This window comes from Lonchura striata, chromosome 2 (assembly GCF_046129695.1).
Source record: "Lonchura striata isolate bLonStr1 chromosome 2, bLonStr1.mat, whole genome shotgun sequence".
In the NCBI taxonomy this organism is placed as follows: Eukaryota; Metazoa; Chordata; class Aves; order Passeriformes; family Estrildidae; genus Lonchura; species Lonchura striata.
The window spans coordinates 97,435,234-97,460,102 of record NC_134604.1 but is presented as its reverse complement, the minus strand read 5'-3'; the positions used below and the strand labels follow the sequence as shown (position 1 = coordinate 97,460,102).

Below are 24,869 nucleotides of genomic sequence, written 5' to 3'. Positions count from 1 at the left end.
AATGGGGACATATACAGACTTTATGGGTTGCACAGAACGGATCCTGCAGAGTCTGTAGCTCCTTGACTGACACAAAGTAACTTTTGCTGGTCACTGATGCACAGCAACAGCACCAGCGACTGCCACCCACTTTGTTCCACCAGATATAGAAATGGGAATTTCACAACAAGAAATTGAATCGTTGAAACTGTGAGGAAATTTCCCAACTCTGTAATTGGAACAGGTAAAAATGTAGCAGATAAGCTTTTAGTGAACTGTCTGTAAACCCTGATATTCTGCTCAGCCCTCTTAACTTAGTGTCTTTTTTCTTCCCCTCTCCTCATTTTCAACTGTTTTACTTGAAACCTCACCATGTAATTTTTTGCCTTAGTGGGGACTTCAGCAATGTAGTAAGTATGAATACTCTGTCAGTCTCTGCTCTCCACTGTGTAGGGTTTTTGGGTGACACAGACAATGTGCTGAGCATAAGCAGCTGAGAAAAGCATTATCTTACAGGCAACCAGCAGGTCACCATTACACCATTAAGAGAAACCCTTTCAAATTTGGAAATCAAGTAATCTCCAGGCACCAAGGCATGTTTGTCTGAGAGAATCAAGCAAGTGAATCACAGCCTGGGAAGGAAACTCAATGCAGAGCAGGTGTCCCATGCAGCGCTGCAGAGCACAAATAAGCTGCCACAAAATTGGGGTGATTTAAAAAGCAGAAGTTAAGAAGAGCAACGATTGAGAACAGAGATCCTTTGCCAAGCAGGTGAGAGCACGCTCCCACGTTCGCCAAGTGAAATGGGAATCTGAAGGTGGGATGATGTGGCTGACTACAGGAGCTGAAGCTGCAAGGGGATGCTGAGCCCAATGTCTCCTACAAGGACTGGAAAGGGAAGCTGAAATGAGGTGAAAGGATTAGACCATGCTATTGCTTTGTAACATTGTGGTACTTTGCAGATCATTTGCTTCACTCAATTCTTCCCACACAGCAAAGCAGGACCTGTAAGGAACGTGCAGCTCAGACTGTCTGCCTGCACAAGGGAGCACCCTCTGCTAAATAAACAAACTTCTGGAAACTAAAAGTATTGGCAAGTTTTCCTTAATACCACAAAAAAATTACCCAATATGCTAGTTATATCATGTAAAAAACAGCTTTTTAAGTATGTTGTCAATGCCCAGCACATGACAGTATTGTGATGGATAATACTAGGCCAGACCACAAATATGTAGGATAATTACAATCTCAGTCTGAATCAATCCCATAGATACGTGCTACACAACATGTCCAAGGAGAAAAAAATGTGCTAGAGACCACAGGGCCATGGAAGACTAAGAAAATAAACAAACTTTGAACTCAAGGTACCGTAACAGTACCTGGGAATTGCGGTGAAGTGGATGATTGCCAGCCTTGAAGTTCACTTCAGGTACTACGCTTTTGGAAGCAGAAATGTGATATCAGATTAAGCAAAACACAATTTTAGTAAATATAACTTAGCTACAGCACTTTTGAACTGAGTACTACACAGTTTCCATGTTATATCCTATCACCAAGCACTGTAAGTATCCCTTTCTTTCTCTTTATTTTGCGTTTATTTCTCTCACTTTACTTTGGCATCTGTAAAAATTTACAAGGTTTATCTCAGGATGAGCTAACTTGCCCTCTGAGTGAAGCTTGCAGAGATGCTTTCGGTTCTGCCAGCAGAACTGGAGCTTATACCAATCAATCAGTTACAGATATTTAAATACACATAAATTAAGGGCAAATTAACCTTCTCCAAATATGAATTATAGCCAGGTGTACTGCAGCAACACATTCCAATGATGGCAAAAAGCATGAACAGCCGTGGTGCTAGTTTTCTGATCTAGCATGAGAAATCCCCACTCTACCCACGATACTAAAACCTAGACTCCTTTCACAGGTGATGAGAGGAAATGAACTATTTACATTAGAAAGAAAGAGATTACTTCTCAGAAGGGATAATTTCTGTTTATTGATCAGAAAGAGACGTCAGAGGTAGACATCTTCACCTGGTCTAATGAGTGTAACACTACCAGTTCAAAAGAAAACATTGCAATACCATGATATGCAGAATTAGTTACAAATGTAGGTCCTCAGACCTGAGCTCTGAGAGAGCTTATTGTATACACTGAAAGGTGTTGAGTCTTTCTGAGGAATTGTCTAACAATTGTATTTTATCTGTTTTTTGTTCCATGTCTTAGACGTCCTTGCTGTCCTTTCTACTACATTTGCAGATGCTGATGCAACATAATTTGTGCAAGGGCTGTTTCCTGCTTAGTCCTCATTTTCTTTTCCTAATAATTTCTGGCACTCCACCAGCTTTTCCTAGGGCAGACATCCAGCACTAAGCAGTCTGCTGTGACTTCTTGAGAGACAGTGGCCAGTTTGGAGCCCATCATTCTGTAATCTCTTAGGGACATTTTCCCCTTTATCCACTTTGAATTCCATCAGCCATTTTATTCCCTACAATACATTAGAGAGCCTTAACAATGAGCACTCATTTTTACTAACTAGCTTACTGTATCTACAACTGAGCACATGTGTCCATAGTCTGCTTTAATAATTGCAAACAGGTTCTTTCTAGAAACTGAACTATAAAACAAAGACCGAACCACATCTCTCTGAACTCACAGGGTTCTGATTAGCAGACTTCCCTGGATTTAGACCCATGCCAGACTACTGTGATCCTGTAGATGTAGCAGTCCTGACAAGGACTGAGTCACAAATCAAAAAGGCCACAGTGCTGGATTGACAATTGTGCCTCCTGATAGAGACTTTCCTGGCTGCCACATAAGCCAAGACATCTTCCAGAAATCTTGGGCCAGGTCAGATGGTTAGTCCCTGATCTCCCAGCTAGCCATGCTTGGTGCACAGTATTCTGAAGCCAGAATGAGTTAGCTACCCTACAAATATCAGAGGACCTGCATGAGAGCAAGCTGAAAGGGTCCAAATATCAGCCTATGAAGCTTTATGACTGTAGGAAACCAGATAACTTTTAAACACATAAGGAAAGCAAAGAAGATATTCACACAAACAAACTAGAAAACACAGTATGCAAACACAGAGAGCTGCTGATGGACCAGAACACACCAACAAGCACAGCTGTTACTACACAGACACAAGATCTCGTTATATTTACTCACATTTTATTATTTTCTAAGGAACCAAAAGGTTATCGTATTTAGGTATTATCATATTTAGGGTCACATTTTTTTCTGCAAGTCTCATAGTGAGTACACTTGTCACTTGGCTTCAATCAGTTTGGAGCTAAGTTTTAGAGAAGAGCGATAAATCACATTTACAGTGAAAATGCTGACAAACTCAGTTTTAGAGCACTGTTACAGCATGTGCAAATGCAAAGCCACAGCTAGAAGAGCTCTATCAGTGAGCTGACATTCTAGGTAGTATGCTGACTGACTGATTGGATCTGAAATATATCTGACATGGCAAGTGCAGACCAAAACATCCCATGGTTCAAAGAAGCTGAAAAGTATACTGATGGAAAACAACGAGTTGAACAGACATCAAAGGAAAAGTCTTGGCCCTGCCTATTGCTCCTAGACATGCTAGTTCCATGCTACGTTCTTCTCATCCTGTTTTCTGTTTTAATTGGATACATTGCACTGAGGCAGGCAGTATGATTTTTTATGCAATTCCAACAAGTTTTGAGTTACTTTCAACAGATCACAGTTACTGAATTACTTCAACACTTCAAATGTTTCTAGCAGACAAATGTTCACCTACATGCTTTGCTGTTTTCCTTAAAGTGGGGGGGTGGGACACACGACAGGATGCAGGCAGCAAAGGATACCTCTTTTCTGCTGTGGCATAAGGAATAAGCAAACCTTGCAAGAGGCTGGGAGAAGAAAGCGAAAGCAGCCTGAATGCCAATTTCAAGTTTCTCAATTCACATTTGGAGTGTCCTTTTCAGGGTGTCCAAAGCATCACCTGTTGCATCTCCAACAAATGTATCATGCATTAGCCAACATGCCAAAGGAGATCACAGTGTGCCTCAGGGCTTTTCTGTGCTCTAGTACCAACACATTCACTGAGGAGATCTACTCCAGACACAAAGCTTTTGAATCATGACTCCATCGGAGCTGAGCCCACCATTCACCTGAATTGTTGGTCATGTGGCGTGACATGACAGCAGTTACTGCAAAAATGAAGGAGCATGGGGGCTGTGAAAATCTCTGGGATTTATTTTCTGTAGCTGTCAGTGATGAACAATGCAATTTTATTGGTAATCCTGACATTGGCAATCCCTTTGCATGGGCAGATGGTTTGCCACTCTGTGCCCCAATACTTGTGTTGACTGTTCCAAGGACCAAGAATGGTGACCCAGCCTCATGGCCTTTATCTGCTCAAGGGGATCTATCAAGCAAAGGTATCTTCTCCTGAGAGCTGGGTACTCTTCCAGCATCCATCCATCCCCACTCCCAAGGAATTTAGACCCAGTCACAGGGATGGACCCAGAGCACTCTCCTCACAGGGCCTGATCAAACAGGTCAGTGCTGCCAGCAGAGTGAGCTGCATCACAGAATCAGGGAATAGTTCAGGTTGGAAGGGTCAGCGTTCAGAAAGACCCCTAAGAGGGTAAAGCTGAAAGTTCCTAGAGCACAGCACAGTTACACCACAGGTCTTCAACAGCACCTGGACAGAGAAAATGGGCCTGACAGCTGAGGAGGCAGCAAGCAAGATTATTAACAGGGTCACCATGAAAGACATAAATGAAAAGTACAGGGAGATGATTATGTCTTTTGTGGAGGGGTCAGAGACTTAGCTTAGTCTGCTTAGCCTAGAAGAGACCAAGGAAGGCCAAGGTGGTGTGGATGTAATTCCCCCTCCACCACCTGCCATGTAGAAGATGATTTAGAAATGGCCACGTGGAATATAGGAGACAGGTAAACAGTCATTAAACATTCTTCTCAACAAGAAGATGCTGTTGGGTGGTGATTTTACAAGGAAGAAGTCTTCAGCAAAAGCAAGCAGGCTGAATACCCAGCAAGTCAAAGGGGTGATTTTCTATAGGTTGAAAAATATTGACAGGCAATTTAATATTATTCAATTTAGAAGCTTCAGACTGAATGAGCCAAGCAAGTTATTGACCTTCTGTCTTAATGATGAAGTTTATAAAAATGTGTTAAAATGGCCTTAAACCAGATTTTTGACTCCTAGAAAAAGCAGAAAATATGAACCCACTTACAGCCCTTTTTTTTGAAACAAAATATGGGGGAAAAATTCCCTATAAATTGAGAAAATACAGAGGAAAGACAAGATATTAATATTGGCAAATGCATTTCCTACAATTTAAGGACTAATTGCACAGCCTCCAAATACAAGTAGCTCTGCAAACCCTCAGTTCCCCACCACACTAGCACAGGCAGGCTGCAGTATCAGAAACAGTACTGTAAAATATTGCAACATTTTAACGTATGGCCCCACCACCACATATTATGGAGTTTCCAGCTATGATAGTGTGGTCAAGTTAAATACAGTCACATCTTTGATGTGCAGCTTTACCCTGAATAACCTCTATGGAAAAAATTACGAAGCCACAGCAGAGCTCAAAAAACACAGGGCACCAGATCACAGAGGAGAGGGCCTTGGAAAGAAGGGAAAGGCAGGAGGGAACACTTGGGATAAATGGCAGAAAACTGAGGCATTCCTCTGACCAAACCACTGCCTTCAGCTGCCCCCCTGAGCACCACACATGCTCATGGGTGAGCACAGAGAACAGAGCTGGCCAAGGGCACAGGCAAAGGGAGGCTCAGGGTGACACGGACGGGAGGTGACACCCAACCACCAGGGCTTCCCACCCTTCCACCACAGCCAGACTCCTTCTTCTCCTTTCCTCCTCCATTCTCTTCCTCTGAGGGGTAAACCACAGCCCAACATCCCACTCCCTGCTCCTTCCCACAATGACTCTCCCTTTAGAAAACAATTTCTTTTGGTATGAAATATCATGTGCCTGCTCCCCCTTCAAGTTTTCTTGGAAAGTCTGGGCAAAATTAGTTCAGCTGCTCGGTTATGTCAGAAAAGGGAAAAAAAAAAAAATCCCAGCTCTTTCCCTGCAAGCTGCAAATGGAATTTTTGCCAAAATTGGGTCTATATAAAAAAATGTTAAACTCACATCTCTGTTTCCAGTGAGTCTTAAAGGTCCCTCCAATAAATTTACTTGTTAGCACAGATGCTGAGGCTGTGGAAAAAGCAGGAGGGAAGCATCACTGCCTCTGGAATATTCATCTGGAATATTCATTTGAAACTGAGCTGAAACATCTCTATTAAAAGATGCCTCTCTGCTAACAGCTCAGAAGTTTGGGCAGATAAGCCTCATTAAGTGTAACAACCCCACACCCCCTTACTTCTTGAAGGAAACATGATTTGATTAGGTAAAACACTGGAAGCCTTAAACTTCTGGGTAAGAAACTACATTTCTGAAGACAGGACACCCTGGAAACCAGCCCTAACAGTATAGGAGCATGTATGGTTTCTATTCTTGGTTTCCCTCAAGTTCCCTTCTTCACAAAACAGAGAGGGAATTTCCCTTCAAAACCCATGGCTTTTACTGCCTCAGAGCTCTAGTCCACATCTGAAGAGTCAGGGATGCTACAGGGTTTTCCTCCTCATGTCAGGCACAGCTGAGCTTTGCAGCAGCAGATTTCCAGTGCTGCTCTTTGCCTCTCCATTAAGAAAATTTTAAGATTAAGGGGGAAAACCTTAAGGTTTTCCTTAAGGTTTGGAACTGCAAAAGAAAAAGTGAATGACTCCAGAGAGAGCAGAGTTGCACTGTCAGAAGTGCCCTGCTACACAATTACTCCTATAAAGCTCTTTCCTGAAAGGGGATGTTCAATGGCATTCAATTAATCTCTCACTGAAAACCTTTTTGAGCCTTCAGCTTGAAATAAAACTGATAAACCCACACTGGAAAAGCCATTAATCTGTTCTAGCATGTCACTTCTCGTGATTCGAGTGAAGGCTGTGAGTCATTTTCACACAGGAGGGTGATGTTTTCCTGTTCACAGGGCTTCACTGCTGCCTTTGATGCCGATGGGCTGCACAACTACAGACAAGTTATTTCATCCCCCTGAGAGGAAGCTTCTGCAAGATGGGGAGACCCATGCTTAAGAGTAAAATGTTAAAAGTGCTTTAGGAACAGCAGCCTAGTGTAACCCCGCCAGAGTTTCTCTCTTGACATTAATTATCATGTGTGAATTTTTAGTTCTGCCAGGCTAGAGAAGAAGAAAGCTGAAAAAAACCCAACACTTGGTGTATATGTATGCACACACAAAAAATGAATTAAGACACTTTGTCTACAACCTCTCACTAAGAGGAAAAATTAACACACACACCCACACACCCCTGTTGGAGACCCTGAAATCTGCAGCATGATGGCAAAAGCAACCAGGAAAAGGACTGGTACCTCTGGGTACCACTTTTGAGGTTTGAGCACCATGCTGAGCTAGGAGCTGTTCAGGCCTGAGAGAGGCTCAACATGACACAACACCAACCTCCAACACAAGCAAGATGCCTCTGGACTGTGGAGGAGCCTGGGGGAGAAGCCTTTTCCCCTGCTACAGCACCTGGCTAGTCATAATCCTGTTCACTTTGCCCTCCAGGTCAGCAAGCAACTGCTTCATGATGAAGCAGTTTCCAGCCCCAGGAGGTTACAGTGCTCCAGAGGAGCCTGCTCTGTTCAGGCAGATAGGAAGTTCTCTAACCCAGGGTCAACAGTCTTCATCTCCTTCTCCTCTGGTCCCTGTTTAAAAGCTACAGCCACTACCCTTGAAAAGGTACGAGGTGTGTAAGAGAGGCCCCTATGGGCACAGGGGCTGAGCACTCTTGCAGCCATGTGCTGGAGCTGTGACATCCCAGTGCTGTCAGGGAGAGCCCCTTCCAGCTGGGGATGATCCTGGGATCCCCCTTTTATGCTAAGTAACCCTTAGGGCACTTCAGTCCATAATTTCCAAGGCCTCCAGCATACATATCAGGCTAGTGCCGTGTCTTCCTGCACAGATGTCTGACTCAAATTGAGAGACCAGAACCCCTGCCTGGCACATATTTCCATAGGGCACTTCCATATGATCCAGAGTGGGGGGGGAACCCCTAATACCTGTAGAACCCAAGCGTGGCAGCCCTGCTGTGCTCCTGCACAGGCAGAGAGCCAAGTCTTGGTGAGCCAGGTGGGCAAGAGCACAGCTTGGCTCACAGCCAGTGCTGGAGAGAATCGAGCCAGCCTTGACTCCAGAGGGAACCAAGGAGAAGAAACCCAGCATTGGCACTGACAGGATGCAATTTCCCCCCCACCTCCATCACCTCATGCAGCAACAGGCTTGTATTTCTATCACTTTAGAGCCTCAGTCTTGAAAAAACAGGAGAGGTTCTGTTGGAGAAAAATACAATTGAAATTTATTTTTCTTTTCAGTTTGGAACAACCATTGTCTTTTTGTACTTCAATAATTCATTATGTACTTTCCCCCTCTTGCCACACCTTATTTTCTGATCCTGATAAAACTGCATACCTGATTACTGGAAACCAGAATTCACCCATCCCTAGGATGTACAATCTACTTCAGCACAGGAGATTCAAAATATCCTCCCCTTAATGTATGGGTGAGCACACAGAGATTCTAGGTGTGCCAAATTTTCACATTTTTCCAATAGTGGGAAACATTATTTGAACACAGAACAGGATTTGGGAGAATAAAAAAAAAATTTCCTGTAGACCAGGAGTAAAAAGTCACCTGACTCTGCCTGATGAAGCTGCCTGCAGCTTAGTCATCCTTTATTCTCTGGCAAAGGCACAGAATTATTTATCACAAATGTTTAAAAAAAAATCTCATTTTCTTTTCTGACTAGTATAAGCTCAAAATTAATTTAGTTTCTCACATTGTAACATTTGCATTAGAATAAAGTTTAAAAATATTTAAGAATTTTAAACCACCAAAATATATTTTAAAAGCTATATGGAAAAAAGCCCCACAGGAGAGTCACCATTTTTTTCCTTTACAGATATATATTCATGTATTTGTACAGAGCACATAATTAAACATCCACACCAGGAAAACAGACTCTGGACTTTGCTTCCACAAACATTAAGTCCAAAAGCACGATTTGCCATGGATTTTCAGCCTTTTGGTGATCGGTATTTTCCAAGGGAGCAAAAATCTGCTTGTTGTCGCCAACGTTCTTTTGGAAAAGGATTTTTCACATTTATATAGGACAAGGAAAAACTGACCTTTTATTACAGCAAATTATGCAGGAAACCTGTCAGACTAGGCGCTTTGAAACCACATCAGCAAAAATTAACAATAAAGGAAAAGCCTCTTTCCCCAAATACACCTCTTAACCCCTCAAGCAAGTTAATCCTCATTCCTTTATAAGCTTAGTCACAACAGCAACTTCCTTTAAACATCCAGGGGGGAAAAAAAAGGCAGGGGATGCAAGCAAAACACTATTGCTGCTCTCTCTGCCCGACTGAATGATGATGGCTGCTCACGTAAATGCAGAATTCCGCAGACACCCGAAGGAGCCATTGGAAAGTACAAGGAACAAAGGGCCTTCTTTAGTTATAAAGCTCCATCTGGCAGCATTTCTACTGGAGATGCCAGCCGGGAGAACAGCACAGAGCCAGCAGGCAGCCTCTGCACCTGCAAACCCTCTGCTTGCAGAGAAAATGTGCCGCTTTCTTTCCCAGCAGAAACTCTGCCCGACGGAGCTGGAGCTCTACGACTGCAGCACAAGAGCAACTGGCAAATTATTTTTTTTTTTCAAAGAATTATGTTGCTTACCTGCAATGCAACATCATTTAACCCAATCCCAATGATTTTAATAGCATCCTTCCTTGGGTGGTATGGCTGCACCAGCAGTGATGTCATGGGGAGGAAGCAGTAACAATCATGTGACTGCATCCTCCGTCTATAGGATGTCTGCTCGGGGAGATGCACCAGCCTGCAATCCTGCGGGATTAAACCGCAAGCCTCTTTGCCCTGCCCTGCCTCTTCTGGCACCATTGGAACACGCTGCTTTTTTCCCTCCCTTACCTGAGCTGATCAGTCATTCTGTGCATTCTTTATGCAACAGCAGAAACATTCCCTTTTTCACGAGGTAAAAGCATGCTGTGTGCATGCCAGCAAGTATTCCTGGTGACTCCGCAGGCCAGGTTGCTGCTCTGTGAAACATGTAATCACAGCAGCTTGGAAATGAGACTCACTGCAATTTCACCATCCCTTGTCTTTTTCTGGCACTGCATTTCAAGCTTATCCATATTGACTTCCCTCCATGTTCTGTGTCATATTCATGCTCTGCAAGCCTCCCTCAAAGGTTTCATCCTTGTTATCCTCACTTCTTAATTCTTCCCTGCCTCCCTCCTTCCCCTCCATCCTCTTCTGCCTTTTCTTCAATGCAACGGCCACTGTTTGCAAGATCCTCCCCTATATGCCAGGCTACTTCTCCTTTCCAAAACATCTGCTTAAGCTTTCCCAAATACTGAAAACCTAGAACTTCCTAAAATACTTTTTTGAAAAGGCAATAAGCCTTTCACATTTTGGTTAACTATGTATAGCATTTCAACTGTAATCTTGGGGTTTTTTTGGATGCTGTTTTTGGGGGGGGTTGTGTTTTTTGAGGGGCAAGGGGAGTGCTTAAGAATTTTATAATACTCAGCAATGTATTTGATTTCTACAAGAAGGTAAGAATTGCAAAAGTTCTGACTACACAGATTTTGTACAAGCCACTAGGACTGTATTCTGCAAGGCAGAGGTTGTAACTGTTTTTTCTGAAGACCATGTACATGTTTGTACGTGTGCAGTGTGTTGTTTTTCAGGACATTCCCCTTACTGCTCACCTTTCTGTATTTGAATATTGTGCAGACTGGTTTTACCCCTACAGGTAACCAGGGAGGGGCTTTGTATTTCCAAGCAGATGCAACAGCTGAGTAGAGGGAGGTCTTGCACAAACACCCATGAAAATACCCACAGGTGACTGACTGAAGGCACATAGGTTACTTCCACTCGCTTCAAAATCGAAGGAATTCAGTTCTGGAAGACCTTTTTGTCCCAGTGTGCTTGAGCAGTAACTTACAGATGTGCCATGTACTTCTGATAGGAACTCCCCATGCAAAGCCACACACTGGATTTGACTGAGAAATTTGAACAGTTAGCTTGCTTCACCTGAAGTTCCCACACCTTTCTGGAGCAAGAATCATGCCTTTAGAGAAAAGGTTTGATTATGCATTTCACACAGAGCACTGCAGATCATAATCCTCTACCACTCATAGACTAGTAATACCTCCAGGCCTTCATAACCATGTCCCTGAAATGTGGAAAAGTGATACAAGTGCCAGCTTCCTGCCAGTGTCTATTCTTTGTGTCCATTAAAATCAGTATTAATAGGCCAATTGAATTTGTGAAGGAAGCTAAACACTGAGAACTTGATTTATTTTCTTGATAATACAATTGCAATTTCCTTCAATCAATTTATGAGAGGAAAATAAGGAAAACAGGAAGTAGCATTTACTTGGTGAACCATCTACACCTGGGAACTTCTATGCCAAAGATACACATTTGAACACAAACACTGTGCCCTAGGCACAGAATAGTAATTTTGTGTGTTTAACAAGTGAGTGTTAGGGTCTCAATCCTACATTTTTTTCCTGAGCAAACTTTCCTAAATTAATTTCCTGGTTTTATCTTGTCTACTACCAGCTGATCTCATTAAATCTCCTACTGCATGTACATTTTTATCTGGATGGTCAAACTGCAGACAAACTAAAGGGACAGTATACATGATTCTCTGATACATGATTGTTGAAAATACAATAGATATCCATGCTCAAATGTAAGAGATTTTCAGAAATTGTAAGCAATCAGAAGCTTTGAAATCCAAGAATATGGATATTTTCCAAGTGCAAGCAAATGATTTCACTAACATTTACATACTCCAAAACCAAATCAACTTTACTCCTTGGTATTTTCTTCCAATGCTACACAGTCAATTGAGTGATCTCAAAGAAAAAAAATATATTCTTCACATGATGGTTCAGACAAGGGTGTTCTTGCTTTTGTTAGCCTGCAGTTCTCAAGTCTCTACAAATGTTTTTTCCTCTCAAAGATGTACAACACTATAGGAGATTATATAGGAGATTTATATATAGGAGATTTATATTATAAAGGAGATTGGAGTCAAGCTGTGATGAGCCCTCTTCCCAAAAAACTCAAACTTCCGTTTTACGTCCAGTGAAAGCAAAAGACATAGGTCATCTAACTCCTTAAAAAGAAATTATTCTTTTTATACTGCACTTACCTTTAAGTCCTGCAAAGTGCTTAGAAGAACTGCAGCAAGAAATTGAAATAAGACTTCATTCTTGCAAGAGAAAACCCGACATACCCATTACAGCTTCTGTTGTTGCTCCTGACAGCAGCAAGACAGGGACGGCTGCCGTTCCAAATGCCTATTTCTAGCAGACTGTTTAAAAATAACCTAAACTCTGTCATACCCTTGATGCCTTGCAAATACTGGAGAGACAGGAGTCACATGTCCTTGCTATGATTTTGCCTGTCCTCCTGCAGCTTGCAGGGTTGCAGAGGGAAACTGAGAAATGGTCATTCTGTAATTATGCAAATTTCATGTTTCTTTCGTGAAAGCAGCAGTAAGTGCCAGCCTAAAAAAAGTCAATCACTATTCTTTTGAATGGTTTCCACCTTGGAATTAGTCATAAGTAAGATATTACAGAACTAATAATGTCAACTTGCTTTCCATACTAATTTAGAAAGTACAAATATTTGTTACAAAAAAAAAGCAGTTCAACATGTTTTAAGTAGAGCTACCCAAGAATTCTGGGAATATTCAACTATGAATTTCTGTTACAGCTGTCAACTTATCATGAGTGATAAGCACATAGAAGAACATATCTGCCATTCCTTACACTCTGCATCTCTTTCAGGTCTTAATGATAACCCCTCTAGATCTTCAGTTTCCCAGATTTTATCTCTTACCTTTATTTGAAAGCTCATTACATTAACTTAAGTTACAGTATTATTCAAAATAGTATTTTTTTCATTAAATCATCAGGAATGTGACAAATATAAAAGATTCAATAAATATCTTTGACATACAAGAAAGTCTTTTTTCTGTTTATGGCAAATTATTTTATTTTATAGAAGAAATACTTTCAAATAATACAAAAATGACACATTCATACAGAACTGTGACAAAAACAAGAGAGATGAATACTGAATATGATAACTCATTACCACATCAAGACAGAACTCATTATAGCAGTCAGAATCACAGACCCACAAGATACACCGACGACATCTCACAGCGGTCACAATTTAAAAACCTCCTGACAGAGAGACCACTGGACAATGCCCCTTGGTTATAGTCACAGAACAATTTAGGGTGGAAACAAGGTCCCTACCACAATCCCTGCTCAAAGCAGGCCTAATGTGACCAGGATGCTCTGGGCTATATCCAGTTACGTCCTCAACCACACTACAGACAGAGTGCTCCACCTCTCTGCACAACCCCTTCCAGTACCTGACCAGCCTCACAGGAACATGGTGTTGTCTGTTCTTCAAACACAGCAAGCACTTCTGGTGTCACTGCATGGTAACTTTGGATAAACACTACTGTGTGACAGCCTCCCCTGGAAATGAGACACAAAATTCTGACTAACTGGTGTTTTAAAGTAATGAGTACTGAAAAGCTTGCTGGCCCTAGACTTTTACCCAAACACTACAAATTTCTCACATGATTTGGCTTTTATCTGCATAGTTTCTGAATAAGTCTAGCTGTGCCCAAGGAAGCCAATATACACCCACCAAAACTTACAGTCAAAACAGGCTTCAAGATTAATAGCAAAATAAATGCAAAATATACTTCAATTTCATATAAATTTCTATATGATTGCAACACTTGATGCCTGTAATGACTATAGGCCATATTAGGAAACAGGAAATACTACCTTAAATATTTGTGTTTATTAACATTTTTGTTTATGATCTTTTTTCCCTGTTAACTTTTTGCCTCAGCGTGGATAAGTAAAAGTAATTCAATTTCTCTTCCAGGTTTTCCTGACCTTTGACAAGGTAACAGAGTCTAAGTTCTTAAAAGTCACAAAGAAAACTTACTTACAGAATATTTGAAAACATGATAGGTCTGTTTGTTTTTTGGCCTTTGTTCTGATTTCCTGACATAGAAAAATCTGGAACCAGTTTGATCTTCAATTAAGAGACAACATGTTCTTCCTTCGGGGATATTTCAGTAATTTGCAAAGTCAGTCTTGTGTTGGGCACCTCTCTTTGCAGGTAACATATAATTAGGAAAATATGAGAAACTCTATTATAGTAGCTTAGTAAAGAAGTATTTTTACATACTTGCAGGGTGCAAGGACACAAAACTGGCATTCTCGGGAATTTAGGGTGACAGTCCTTCATGAAAATGGATGGTTACAAATAAAATTATTTCTTATCAGATTTTAGCTGGTCCAGCTAGCAATCAAGTGAGCTGTACCAGAATTATACACCTTCCCCCTGGAAAGTGTCACTGCTCAACAGAACTTGCTTGCAGTAACCACAAATCACATCCTTTAGGATGAACATGTGTTTAAGCACCCTTACTTAAAGCAGCTGCTTTTGGAAATCAGAACATCTGTGCTTTTCTGAATCAGATGAGAATCTGTAGAACTGTAATATTAATTACTGTAATAGTTCATTAGCAGGCTTTCCACACAGCTAGCTCAAACTGCTCCTTAAGTTCCCTTTTCATTAAACAGCAAAATAAAGACCTGTCACCCTTTTCCTTCCCCCGTTTAAACTGAGGATCTAGTTAAGAGTATAAAGATACTTTAGACACAACAGAAATGAAAACAAGCTATTAGTGCACAGTAAGAACATGCAAATGAATTCTGCAACGTTTAGCATCACTTCTAATTAGTGTTAAACACATTGCAGGTGATAATATTTTGCTATAACACAGACAGTGCTAAAGAATACAATGTACATAATAAGCTACAGATAATAAAGCTGAAAAAGTGACAATTTTAGAACATAGTATATTCATTTCAGGTATCAGAAACAAAACCAGCTCAATGGTTCCATTCTACTGTATGACAAATACTGAGGAACAAATTTCAGTCTTAAAATACATCTTAAAGTAGGTATTTTCCTTCAAGGAAAAAAGGCACTATAAATAAATTACACTACAGTGAATTTGCCTGAACTCACTTTGTTTCTGTCTTCCAGCCTTTAAGTCAAATAAAACAGCATAAAAACTGTACACGCTCTTAACAGGATAGTCGATCTTTTATAAAATAAGTTGTCTTCAGAGATGTCAGTTTCACAACAAGGAAAAACCAAGCCTTGTTGCAGTCGCTATTATAAAATATATGTATATATATTTATATATATGTTTTGTTTATGTTTACTTTTTTAACTTTTTTATTTTTTTTTACAAAACGTGTATATTAGCTTTTGCACAATTTTTTTTTTTTAAAGAAAACTTGTCTAATCTAAGAACTTCATTAAAATAAAAGCGATAAATACTTCATGTTTACAATGCAACATGTCATACATCATCAGCTGGCAGAGGAGGTATGTTAATCCTTGGTCTTGTAAAAAAAGCTATCTTCTCTCTGTGACCAAAACAAGAGAAAAAAGAAGTAAATAAAATTATGCCTAAATTCTCCCTTCTCCCCACAAGAACATGGTTTCTTTACTCTGGTTAATGGTTAGTATTTGTTATTTATGTACTGAAGTGGGCTTTTATTTGAGTACAACAAACTTCCAAAAACTACTAAACCTCACTATATACTTCTGCCAACGTTCCATTGAAGACAATTACTATTTTTGAAAACCTGGGTGGAAGCTTTCTATAATTCACAGAACTTCAGTCATAGTTAATTGTAAAAACGTTTCACAGGACAAGTTCTGCAATGCAAAGTTCACCCTTGAATGTTTTGCAAATAACGTCTACAAAAAAGAAGGGAGAAAAAAAGATGGCAACTCTGGAAACAGAGTCCAAAGAAAAGGCTTACTGAAAGAAAATTCCAGTATTATTGAGTAATTTTTAGGGAGTGTGTGCTACTAGCAATTTATATGTATTACATTAAACAGATCATTTATGCCCACAGACTTGTATTGAAGAACTGGACTTCACAGCAACTAGGCTAAGTTGGAACAATCACCTAAGCTATGTTTATATTTGAAGTTTTTTAAAATATCATGTATACTAGAATTGTAACACTGCAATTGTAACCTTAGCTTTGTCTCTTTGCAGAACAAAGCATTCAGGAAGAACTCGTGTCCAAATCCAGATAAAGTTTAAAGTTACTGGTTAATTACTTCTGATTAAAATCAAAAGAGACACAAAATTTAAGCTAAACATTTCAGAAAGCTTTAACCTGACTAATGAACTGTTGCTATACTATTTCAGTATGCATTACCACTTACCTAAAAGTCTGCACCTGAATAGGTTCCTTCTGATTTTGCCCACGCAACTGGTATATTTCTTTTGATGCTTTCTTTAGCATCTTTTCAGCTGCTTGCTCTTGGTGATGTTCAAATTTGGTCTGTCTGGTCTGAAAACAAGAAGATAATGCATAAAATGGGCATTTAAACAAATAAAACACAAGAATATTCACAGAAAAAGAATGGATTTTTTCCCCACCCACCACAGTGAAACCACACTAGTACTGTCTGAAATAGCTGAACATCTAAAAACTATAAATACAAAAGACTGAGTTGTTTCACTTACTAATGCTCTTCAGAAAGACATGTAATAAATTAACAAAATTTACTGCACATAGATCTGTCAAACAAGATCTTACTATAAATTTGGGCTCAGGTTTTGTCTGTGATAATCCCGTGTCAATTTTGTCTGTTGAGTAGTTTTGCCACCTTTTTCTACAACTTCTTTCTCCAAAAACAGGAAAAAAAATTACATACTTAGGGAATGTTCCAAATACTTGTAAAAGAATACATATCAAATCAGCAAAATTTTTTTTAAATATCAAAGACAGAAAATTATTAAGTTACAGAAAGAAATACCCAAACAAAAACAAATGAGCAACAAATAAACAAATAATTTTTATTGTGCTAACTTCAAGAATATAAAAGAAACATTCACTGTTCAAGATTCTGTACAAACAGTTCTTTAGACATCTTATCAAAATGAAGACATTTTGAAACAAGAAATTTCTGAGCAAACTGAGTGCTTGCTTATTACCATACCTGCCTTTCTGCTTCCTTCAACAAGTTTCGGAATCTCTCATCCCGAAGGACCCAGTGGGGTAAATCTGTCTGCCCTCGGAGCTGGGCATCTTCCAGACGCTGTCTCAACTCTCTTAAAACACATATCTCCTCATTCAGCTGTCTCTGTCGAGTTCTGGATGCCTGGAGATCCAGCTCCAGGTCTAAGGATGTCCTCGCCATAACTTCAGCCAAAGATGATCTGCAGGACTGTTGAGTTATTAGGATTCAAATAAATGCACAATATATTACTCTCAACATAGTTTACTGGTCTGTATTTAGCTCTATAGGCCATACAATTGCTGTACTTACTCCACACACAAAATCTTTCCCACACGAACTTTTGGAGATTATTTACATCCCCCAGAAAAGGCTCGATAATGTACAGGACAGAAAACCCCTACAGCTAAATTTTTCAATTAATATTTTCTACTACTTCCTTTTACAGTTTGCTTTCAACTCACACATAAACTTAATGAAGTTTATGGACTAAAATTACATGTTAGGATGATAATAGAAGAGATGCAATAAGAAAAACTCAATGACATAATAGTATCAGAAAAATACTGTACTGAACAAGACTCCTCTTAAAGGGCTTCATTCAATATTGGTTTTAAGATACATTCTGAATCAAAATGGGAGGCATGTCTGTCTACCTGCCTATACCAGCAAGGCATTAACTTCTGCTGACCAGACTACTTTTTACATAATTTATATACACAACATTAATGCCTCATCTGCCCTTCTCTGCCCACTTGCTTGACAGCATAAGCGGTGGCATGGGGGCAAAAAGAGAGCTTAACCTATTCATTCCTGCTGAATACTTGGGTCTGAAACACTTATTTATTAGGCTGTATGGGAGGGGAGATGTATGTCTTAATGACACATTCACACACACATCTTTGAATATGCACGCTGCATCATAAACCAGATTTGAAAGATTTTGAAAGAAACTTTATATCTAAATCAATATGATATGATATATGATATAATATAATATATAAATTCAGTCCCCATTAAACTAATTTTTGTCTGCCATATTTTTTTCCTCTTCTTTAAAACTGATCACAACTTTAACTTCTTTATGTCTACCTTTTAGCTTAGAAAGTCCAAAACAAATCCAAAACATGCACTCTGCCCCAATTACACTGCAGAAGTTTTGTACATTTCCTAAAAGTATCAGAATGTACCTGCAGACATCTAAAACTCTGAAGTATAAAAGTACCATTGTTCTAGCAACTTCATGAAAGCTAAAGGCCATTTTCCTAGGCATACCTGCTTATACCGCAGAGTCCTCCTCTCCAAGGTATTCCGGACAAAAGGGGACTTCCTTGGAAGGGTTGAACTGTCACTGTCACTGCGATACAGCTGATTAGAAAAGACATTGAAAAGAAAGATTGCTTGCAAATCATCTTCATTAAGAAATTTGGGGTGTTGTTTTTTTTTTTTTGTCTTTTTTCTTTTTTAAATACACTGAGATTTCTTTTTTAAAATACACTGAAACTATCTTGTTTTAAGCAACCAATTTTTTTCAGTTATTTATAAACATTTAGATATAATAATGCTCACATGGTAGTTACAATAATTTAAGAAAGTTTACAAACCATCAATGTTTTACAGGTAAGTTTCACTAACCATTCTACTAAATATCCAAGACAATCTAACCTAAAAAAAGAGGGAGGGAGGACTCAAATTCAATAATATTTAATCCTAAAACATTTATTGTCATGGGTACAAACAATACAGTTTCCCACCTTCTCCCCACATCTGATTTTAAGTGCAGGTTAAGTGAGCACAGAATTTAAAAATCATTTCCTGAATTTTCAAACTCAAACTCTCAGAAGCTTATGAAAGAGTACAATCAAAGCTATGATAATATTGCAAAACCAATAGCCATGTATCAATCTGCAATACCATGAGCCAACTGCTTACAAGTCTTCTGCCACTGAAAGCAGCAAACAATACATGTGACCTTGAAAACTGCTGTGCTGGTCCTCAATTACTTGCACCACTGCACCCAGGAATCCTATGTCCCACAATAACAGGCACATTCTGACTGATATTCATGACAGCAATCAGAGTCATATGAATATTTATGCACTGACCCTATGATTAAGCATTCAGTGCCTTTTTTTAAACTTTTATGTACATGAAAATTAAACACAGCTTCTAAGCTAACTGCTTATACACCTCATTAGATAGCATTGTAAAATCAACCACCCACACCTAACATCTAAGGTTGCAAGGGAAAAGAGCTTAATACCTAATTTATCATATATTCTTAAATTTCAAATTAAATCCATCCAGGTAAAAACTCTTAAAAAAGAGCCAGGGAAGCTCTTCCCCACTGCACTGTTTAAGATAAATTAAAAATTATTCATTAGGATTAAAAAGTAATATATGTTTCTTATAAATGCAATGAAATCTTATACTGAAATTGTCAAAAATGTATAATATACTTGTGTGTGGAGACCCCTTCCCCCTCCTCCTTTTCAAGCTTTACTCACTCTGCAAACATATTGACTTCGTGCTCCAGGCGAAAAGGTCTGGGAACGAACAATTGTGCTACTGCGAACAAAAGCAGAACCCCGTGGCCTGCGGCTGGTTCTCTCTTTTGGAAGAATAGCAACTTCTTCAGGAAACAGATCCTCAGTGTTAGTTTCCTTATCCACCTAAAATTTCAACAAAGGACATTTTTTTATTTCTTCCTTATTTTCTCTCTCCTAGCAAAGACAATCAGACATTTCAACAATATCAAAAGTAAACAACTTGCCTTGCTAGCTAGATTCAAATTGTAATGAGCACTGAGAGGATGTATCACCTAACTTCTGTAAAAGTTTAAAGCTGGGTCATTCTAAATTGTGAGATTTTCTTTCAGAAGCCTTTGCTGGAGCAGTAACAATCATGAGATGCAGTTATATCACAGCTGCAGAGCACAAGAACTGCATTCAGGATTGGCAATTGGGCATTACCCAAACTACCACTTGATCTCCAGCCTCAGCAGAAGAAAACTTGAGACACCTTTCAGTAAGCACAGAAACTCTGAAGCAACCACTTAAAACTAGAGGAACTTAAATGAAGACAAGGAAGAAAAAAGGAACTGAAAGACTGTTCACACAATTATACAAGAACACTAAAATATTCAGAAACACAGAAAACATAGGCTACTCTAGCAAAGCTTCCAAACTTTCAGAAAACTCACTCCTCCATAAGAGGTGTGATCTTCCCTAAAGGCAACAAAAACAGATTATGTTCCTCTACTTCAGTGGAAGTCTGTTGATTTCAGCTTGTGAAAGATTATTTCCAGTGTCTCATATCTTGACTACAAAAGATTTTAAATACATCAGTTTCAGCAGAATTATTCCATGTTATTGTAAAACTGATATAGTAATGCAAGTCCTAAAATTTCTTTCTTTACAATTCCTTTCAATTTTTTTTTTTTTTAAATAAGAGCAGTGGAATTTGACCATGATCTTTTCTGTTCAAATTTCAGGTAAATGCAGAAATTTATACAAGTGCCTATTTATAGATTAGATAAAGGCCACAGTAAAACTAGTTTGCCTCTTGCCAGGATATAAGAACCAAACTCTGTTCAGAAGTAAGTAGTAAGAAAACAAAAGAACCCCAGGCCTGAGGAGTGAACTTCTACTACCTCAAAGCCATACAGCTATCACAAAGTCAGCGCTCATACGTTGCTGCCAATGCTATTGCTGACTCTTTTCTCTCCTGCCCAACTCAGAATCAAACTCCAGGCGTAGCAGTAGCTCACAGTGCCAGGCAGGGTGGCAGTTTTCATGCTGCAGTGTCTTCTCTCATTACCTTTAGTGGTGGAGGCTGCATTTTTCCAGAACCATACTGGCCTGCTGGAGCTGCAAACATGTGTCCAGCTAATGGATCCCCGCAAAACGGCTCTGGGTAAGGAGGACTAGTCTGGGTGCAGTTACTGCATCCACTGTCAACAGATTCTGCTTGCCAACTCCTAAAGTCAGAACATCACAATAATTTTGCAGGTGTTAAAACCCCATGCAATTATGCATTACATTTACATATGACATTACCTAAGCCAGTTTATAATTTTAGAGTATTATTTCTCCAATGAAAATACAGTATTTTCAACAGGAGAACATAGCACACTTGCATTTCTGCAAATGCAAATAAGCAAGTACATTTAATTTAAAAAAATTCACCTTCTCTAATTTTTCTTAAGGCATGTGTTCTAGTCTTTATAACAACACTAAGAAAGCAATAACAAAAAGAACAAGAGAAGTCATGTAACAAACCAGGAGTATCATTAGGAGTGAAATTACAATCCTAACCCTAACAATGTCCTGTGTCACCACTAAATTTTATTTACTTTTCTTAAAACAGGGCTGTTATAAACTCATTACAGTTGCCTCCCTAGCAAAATTCATGTTTGATATAATGTTTTCCCACTCCTCAACTTCCCTAAATTCAACAAGCTATTCAAATAAGGCTTTCTCCTGTTTGTGTATCAAGACATAACAGAATTTTATACTTGTAGCATTAACAGGGAGCAAATCTCATAATTTTTCCTGCTTTATTTCAGACTATACCCATAGTGTAAATATCTTTGAGGAAGAATTAATTATTAATCTATTTTATGAGATATTGGAACTGCTTTTACCTTTCTGATATGGCTTCTGCCTGATCTTCCTTTCTTTCCATCTCCAAAATTTCCTCCTCTGTGTACTCCAGTTTCACTCTCTCTTCTGCCAGCTCTCTCTCAACAGCTTCCAGCTGGGCAGTGGTCCTAGCTAACAGGGCTGTCACTGCATCCTGAGAGGTAAATTAGACTTTAATTAAATCTGTTTGAACAAATCAATGTATTTAATGTGTATTATTCAAAGAAAAAATAAAAACAAAGCCATCAAATGTTCCTTAAAAAACAAAACAAAAAACCAAACCACAACCAAAAATAATCTGTATTGAATCTTAATAATCAAAAGTATTTGGTATTCAACTTGTCACAGAAACTAGGCAGACTTTACTTGATTGTGGAGCATCATCCACCAAATTAGGTCAAAAGAGACCTCTGGAGGTCACCTAATCTGATGTGCTGCCCAAAACATGCAAGGCATCATAGCCAAGTCAAGCTGTCCAGAGCCCAGTCAAGGGCTGAAAACATCTTCAAGGATGAAAATTATACAACCTTTTTGGGCAACCAGTGCAGTGGCAGAAATTTTTAATGTGTTTTAGCTGGACTGCAGACAAGCATACAGGGTACTATTTCAAGCACCTGCCCAGACATGATCAAGTTTTCAATTAGTTTTCTAAAATCTAGCTCTTGCCCCAAGAGTTAAATTAAGTTATTACTTCCTGTGATAACTCAAAAACCTGCACCCAAGGCAAGATAATAATCACCCTGCTGATCAAACAAAGTAAACAAATCACATTTTTAGAGTTTTACAGTTTTAACTGTAGTTACATTTCCAGAAGACTGAGGAATACTCTCTTCACATTGGTTTTTGGTCTTTGCTCTCTGGGGCTCTGAACCAGTGAAGATCTGAACAGGGTACCAGTGAAGCTGCATCTCACCAGAACTCTCTGCATCAGTCAGGTTTATCTGAGCAATTCCCTATAAGATAACAAAAAACATTGACCACAATAAGATACATATACCCTGAACGATAGACACCTTCTCACTTAAAGAGTATTTTACTTACAGTGTAAAACTCCCACTTCACCAAATACTACTGTCTCTTAAAAAGAGACAGTTTTGTTCTGTTGTGTTACGGTGTTTAAGATTCTGAATTTCCTGCCTCTTCTTTACTACTAGAAAGAATTGGAGTAATTTTTTTTAAGTTAAAAAATAAAATTCGTATGATTGAAGTAGACATAATTGACATCTAACAGCTATTAATATTTTATTTTTAAGACCTTCCCAACTACGAATCTGTTTTCTATATTTTCTTAAATTAATGTCACTTTAATAATATTACGTTAATTTGAGGGGCTTTTGGGATAACTGTATTCTGATACCCTTCCATTCTCTGGCCCTCAGAGGCATCTTTCAAATGGAAATAAAAATGCTGTGTAAACCAATTTTGTTCCCTGCCTACTTATGTCACAAGGTAATCAAATGGGGTATAAAGTAATTTTTCTACTTTCCAGGCCATCCTTGCACCTCCCAGATTCAGGTAAAAATAGCTTTAATGGAGGCTTCTCACTAAAAGTATTTCAAATTTTGAAGTAGCCCTACTCCATCAGCGAGAGCTTACGTTAGAAATTTCTCAGTGGTGTTCACCTAAATTAAAAACAGCTGTGAACAAATCCATGCTGTCAATTTTATTTATTTGTTTTTATCCAATCAGTTCACTAGCTGGACCTACCAATAGTTTTATATCAGTCAGCCTTTAAGTACTGGTTTTTGTTTCCCTGGCTACCTCTGCAGCAATAGCATAAGCTATTTCCATGCTTATGAGCCACATGCTAAAAATGTCTTCTTTTGTATCACTGGAAAAGTCCTGTAAAAAAGGCTTTGATCTCTCACAAATCCAGTAACTGTATACAATGATTCTAACAACACAGGCAGTAGGAAATGTAGGCAGAATGTGCATTCATCTTTCAGCAGGTAAAGAAACAGTTAAGTAGAAAACAATAATAAAAAAAACAAATCATTGAATTGTTTTTCCAAGACAAATGTTCCCTGGGGCTCTGTTTAAACAGGTGCATAGAGGACAATAGCCTAACAAAATAATGTGACATGGGGATACTGCATGTTACTGAGAAAGTAATTTCATGTCAATATATCACAGGCCACTGAGATGCTTTTTCTTTTTTCTGTATAACATAGATGTCTTCTAATTATCTACTTGCTCTGATGCAGTGGAAGAGATAAATGTGTAACAAATATTCACATTCTTGCATCAGAGTTGGAAAATGTTTAAGACACAATGAGTTTAGTTTAGGAGATAGAGAGTAAAATTGTTTTTCTGCCAGCAATATTGGAAGAACCATAGGCTAACTCTTAAGACACCTGACACTGCCCTATATATTGCATTTATTAGGCAGCTAAACAAGTCTCCCAGAAAAGCTGCCTCTACAAAGGGAGTTAGTAATTCCTGACTGATTGAATGGTGGTGAGTAGAAAAACCATCATCAAACTCAATTAAGAGTTATTAGTACTGAAAGGACTAATTAATATTTCATGTCCATCTCAAGATTTGGAGCTTAGTCAAAAGGATGAAGAAAACAAGGTGGGTCTGCTAGAGCTGTATTGCATGCCTATTCTGATGAATTTGTTAACAACTTGAATTGCAGAACAGTAAAAGTATTTAGTAATATCTCTGTGATGTCTGACAGACGTCTCTTCATGAGAAAACAATCAGGATTTAGAAATCATGCTAAAAAATGGGACAGATGTTCCAAAATTAAAACAAAAAATGCAAAAAAAAAAAAAGGTACACTCGAGAAAAAATCAAATAAATTAAGACACAGGGAAGAATTGGTCAGGGTTGTAAAAGATGAGAAACTGCGAGTGAAGCTGCAATGCCAGGTGATTGCAAGAAAGGCATTCATACTTCTTTTATGTTTTAACATGAACTATATATGCTAATCATAAAAAATAACAATTCCCTTATCTCAACATTGATAAGG

At 38.9% G+C, this 24,869-nt stretch overlaps 2 protein-coding genes across 3 annotated transcripts in view; both read right to left on the bottom strand.

The window, feature by feature from the left end:
- Positions 1 to 9,921, bottom strand: part of CLCN4 (chloride voltage-gated channel 4) — a 41,271-nt gene extending 31,350 nt beyond the window's left edge. The window contains exon 1 of the mRNA XM_021527758.3: positions 9,795 to 9,921. The gene's annotated coding sequence lies outside the window, so the exon portion shown is untranslated. The remainder of the gene's footprint in view (positions 1 to 9,794) is intronic.
- A 3,055-nt stretch (positions 9,922 to 12,976) lies between these two features.
- Positions 12,977 to 24,869, bottom strand: part of WWC3 (WWC family member 3) — a 96,328-nt gene continuing 84,435 nt past the window's right edge. For both annotated transcript variants that reach the window (XM_021527756.2, XM_077781588.1), the window contains exons 16-23: positions 22,699 to 22,848; positions 21,898 to 22,049; positions 21,072 to 21,231; positions 19,760 to 19,924; positions 18,528 to 18,620; positions 17,235 to 17,462; positions 16,455 to 16,582; positions 12,977 to 15,637 (exon numbers count right to left, since the gene is read on the bottom strand). In XM_021527756.2, coding sequence (XP_021383431.2) covers positions 15,571 to 15,637; positions 16,455 to 16,582; positions 17,235 to 17,462; positions 18,528 to 18,620; positions 19,760 to 19,924; positions 21,072 to 21,231; positions 21,898 to 22,049; positions 22,699 to 22,848 — 1,143 coding nt within the window. In that variant the 3' untranslated portion in view covers positions 12,977 to 15,570. The remainder of the gene's footprint in view (positions 15,638 to 16,454; positions 16,583 to 17,234; positions 17,463 to 18,527; positions 18,621 to 19,759; positions 19,925 to 21,071; positions 21,232 to 21,897; positions 22,050 to 22,698; positions 22,849 to 24,869) is intronic.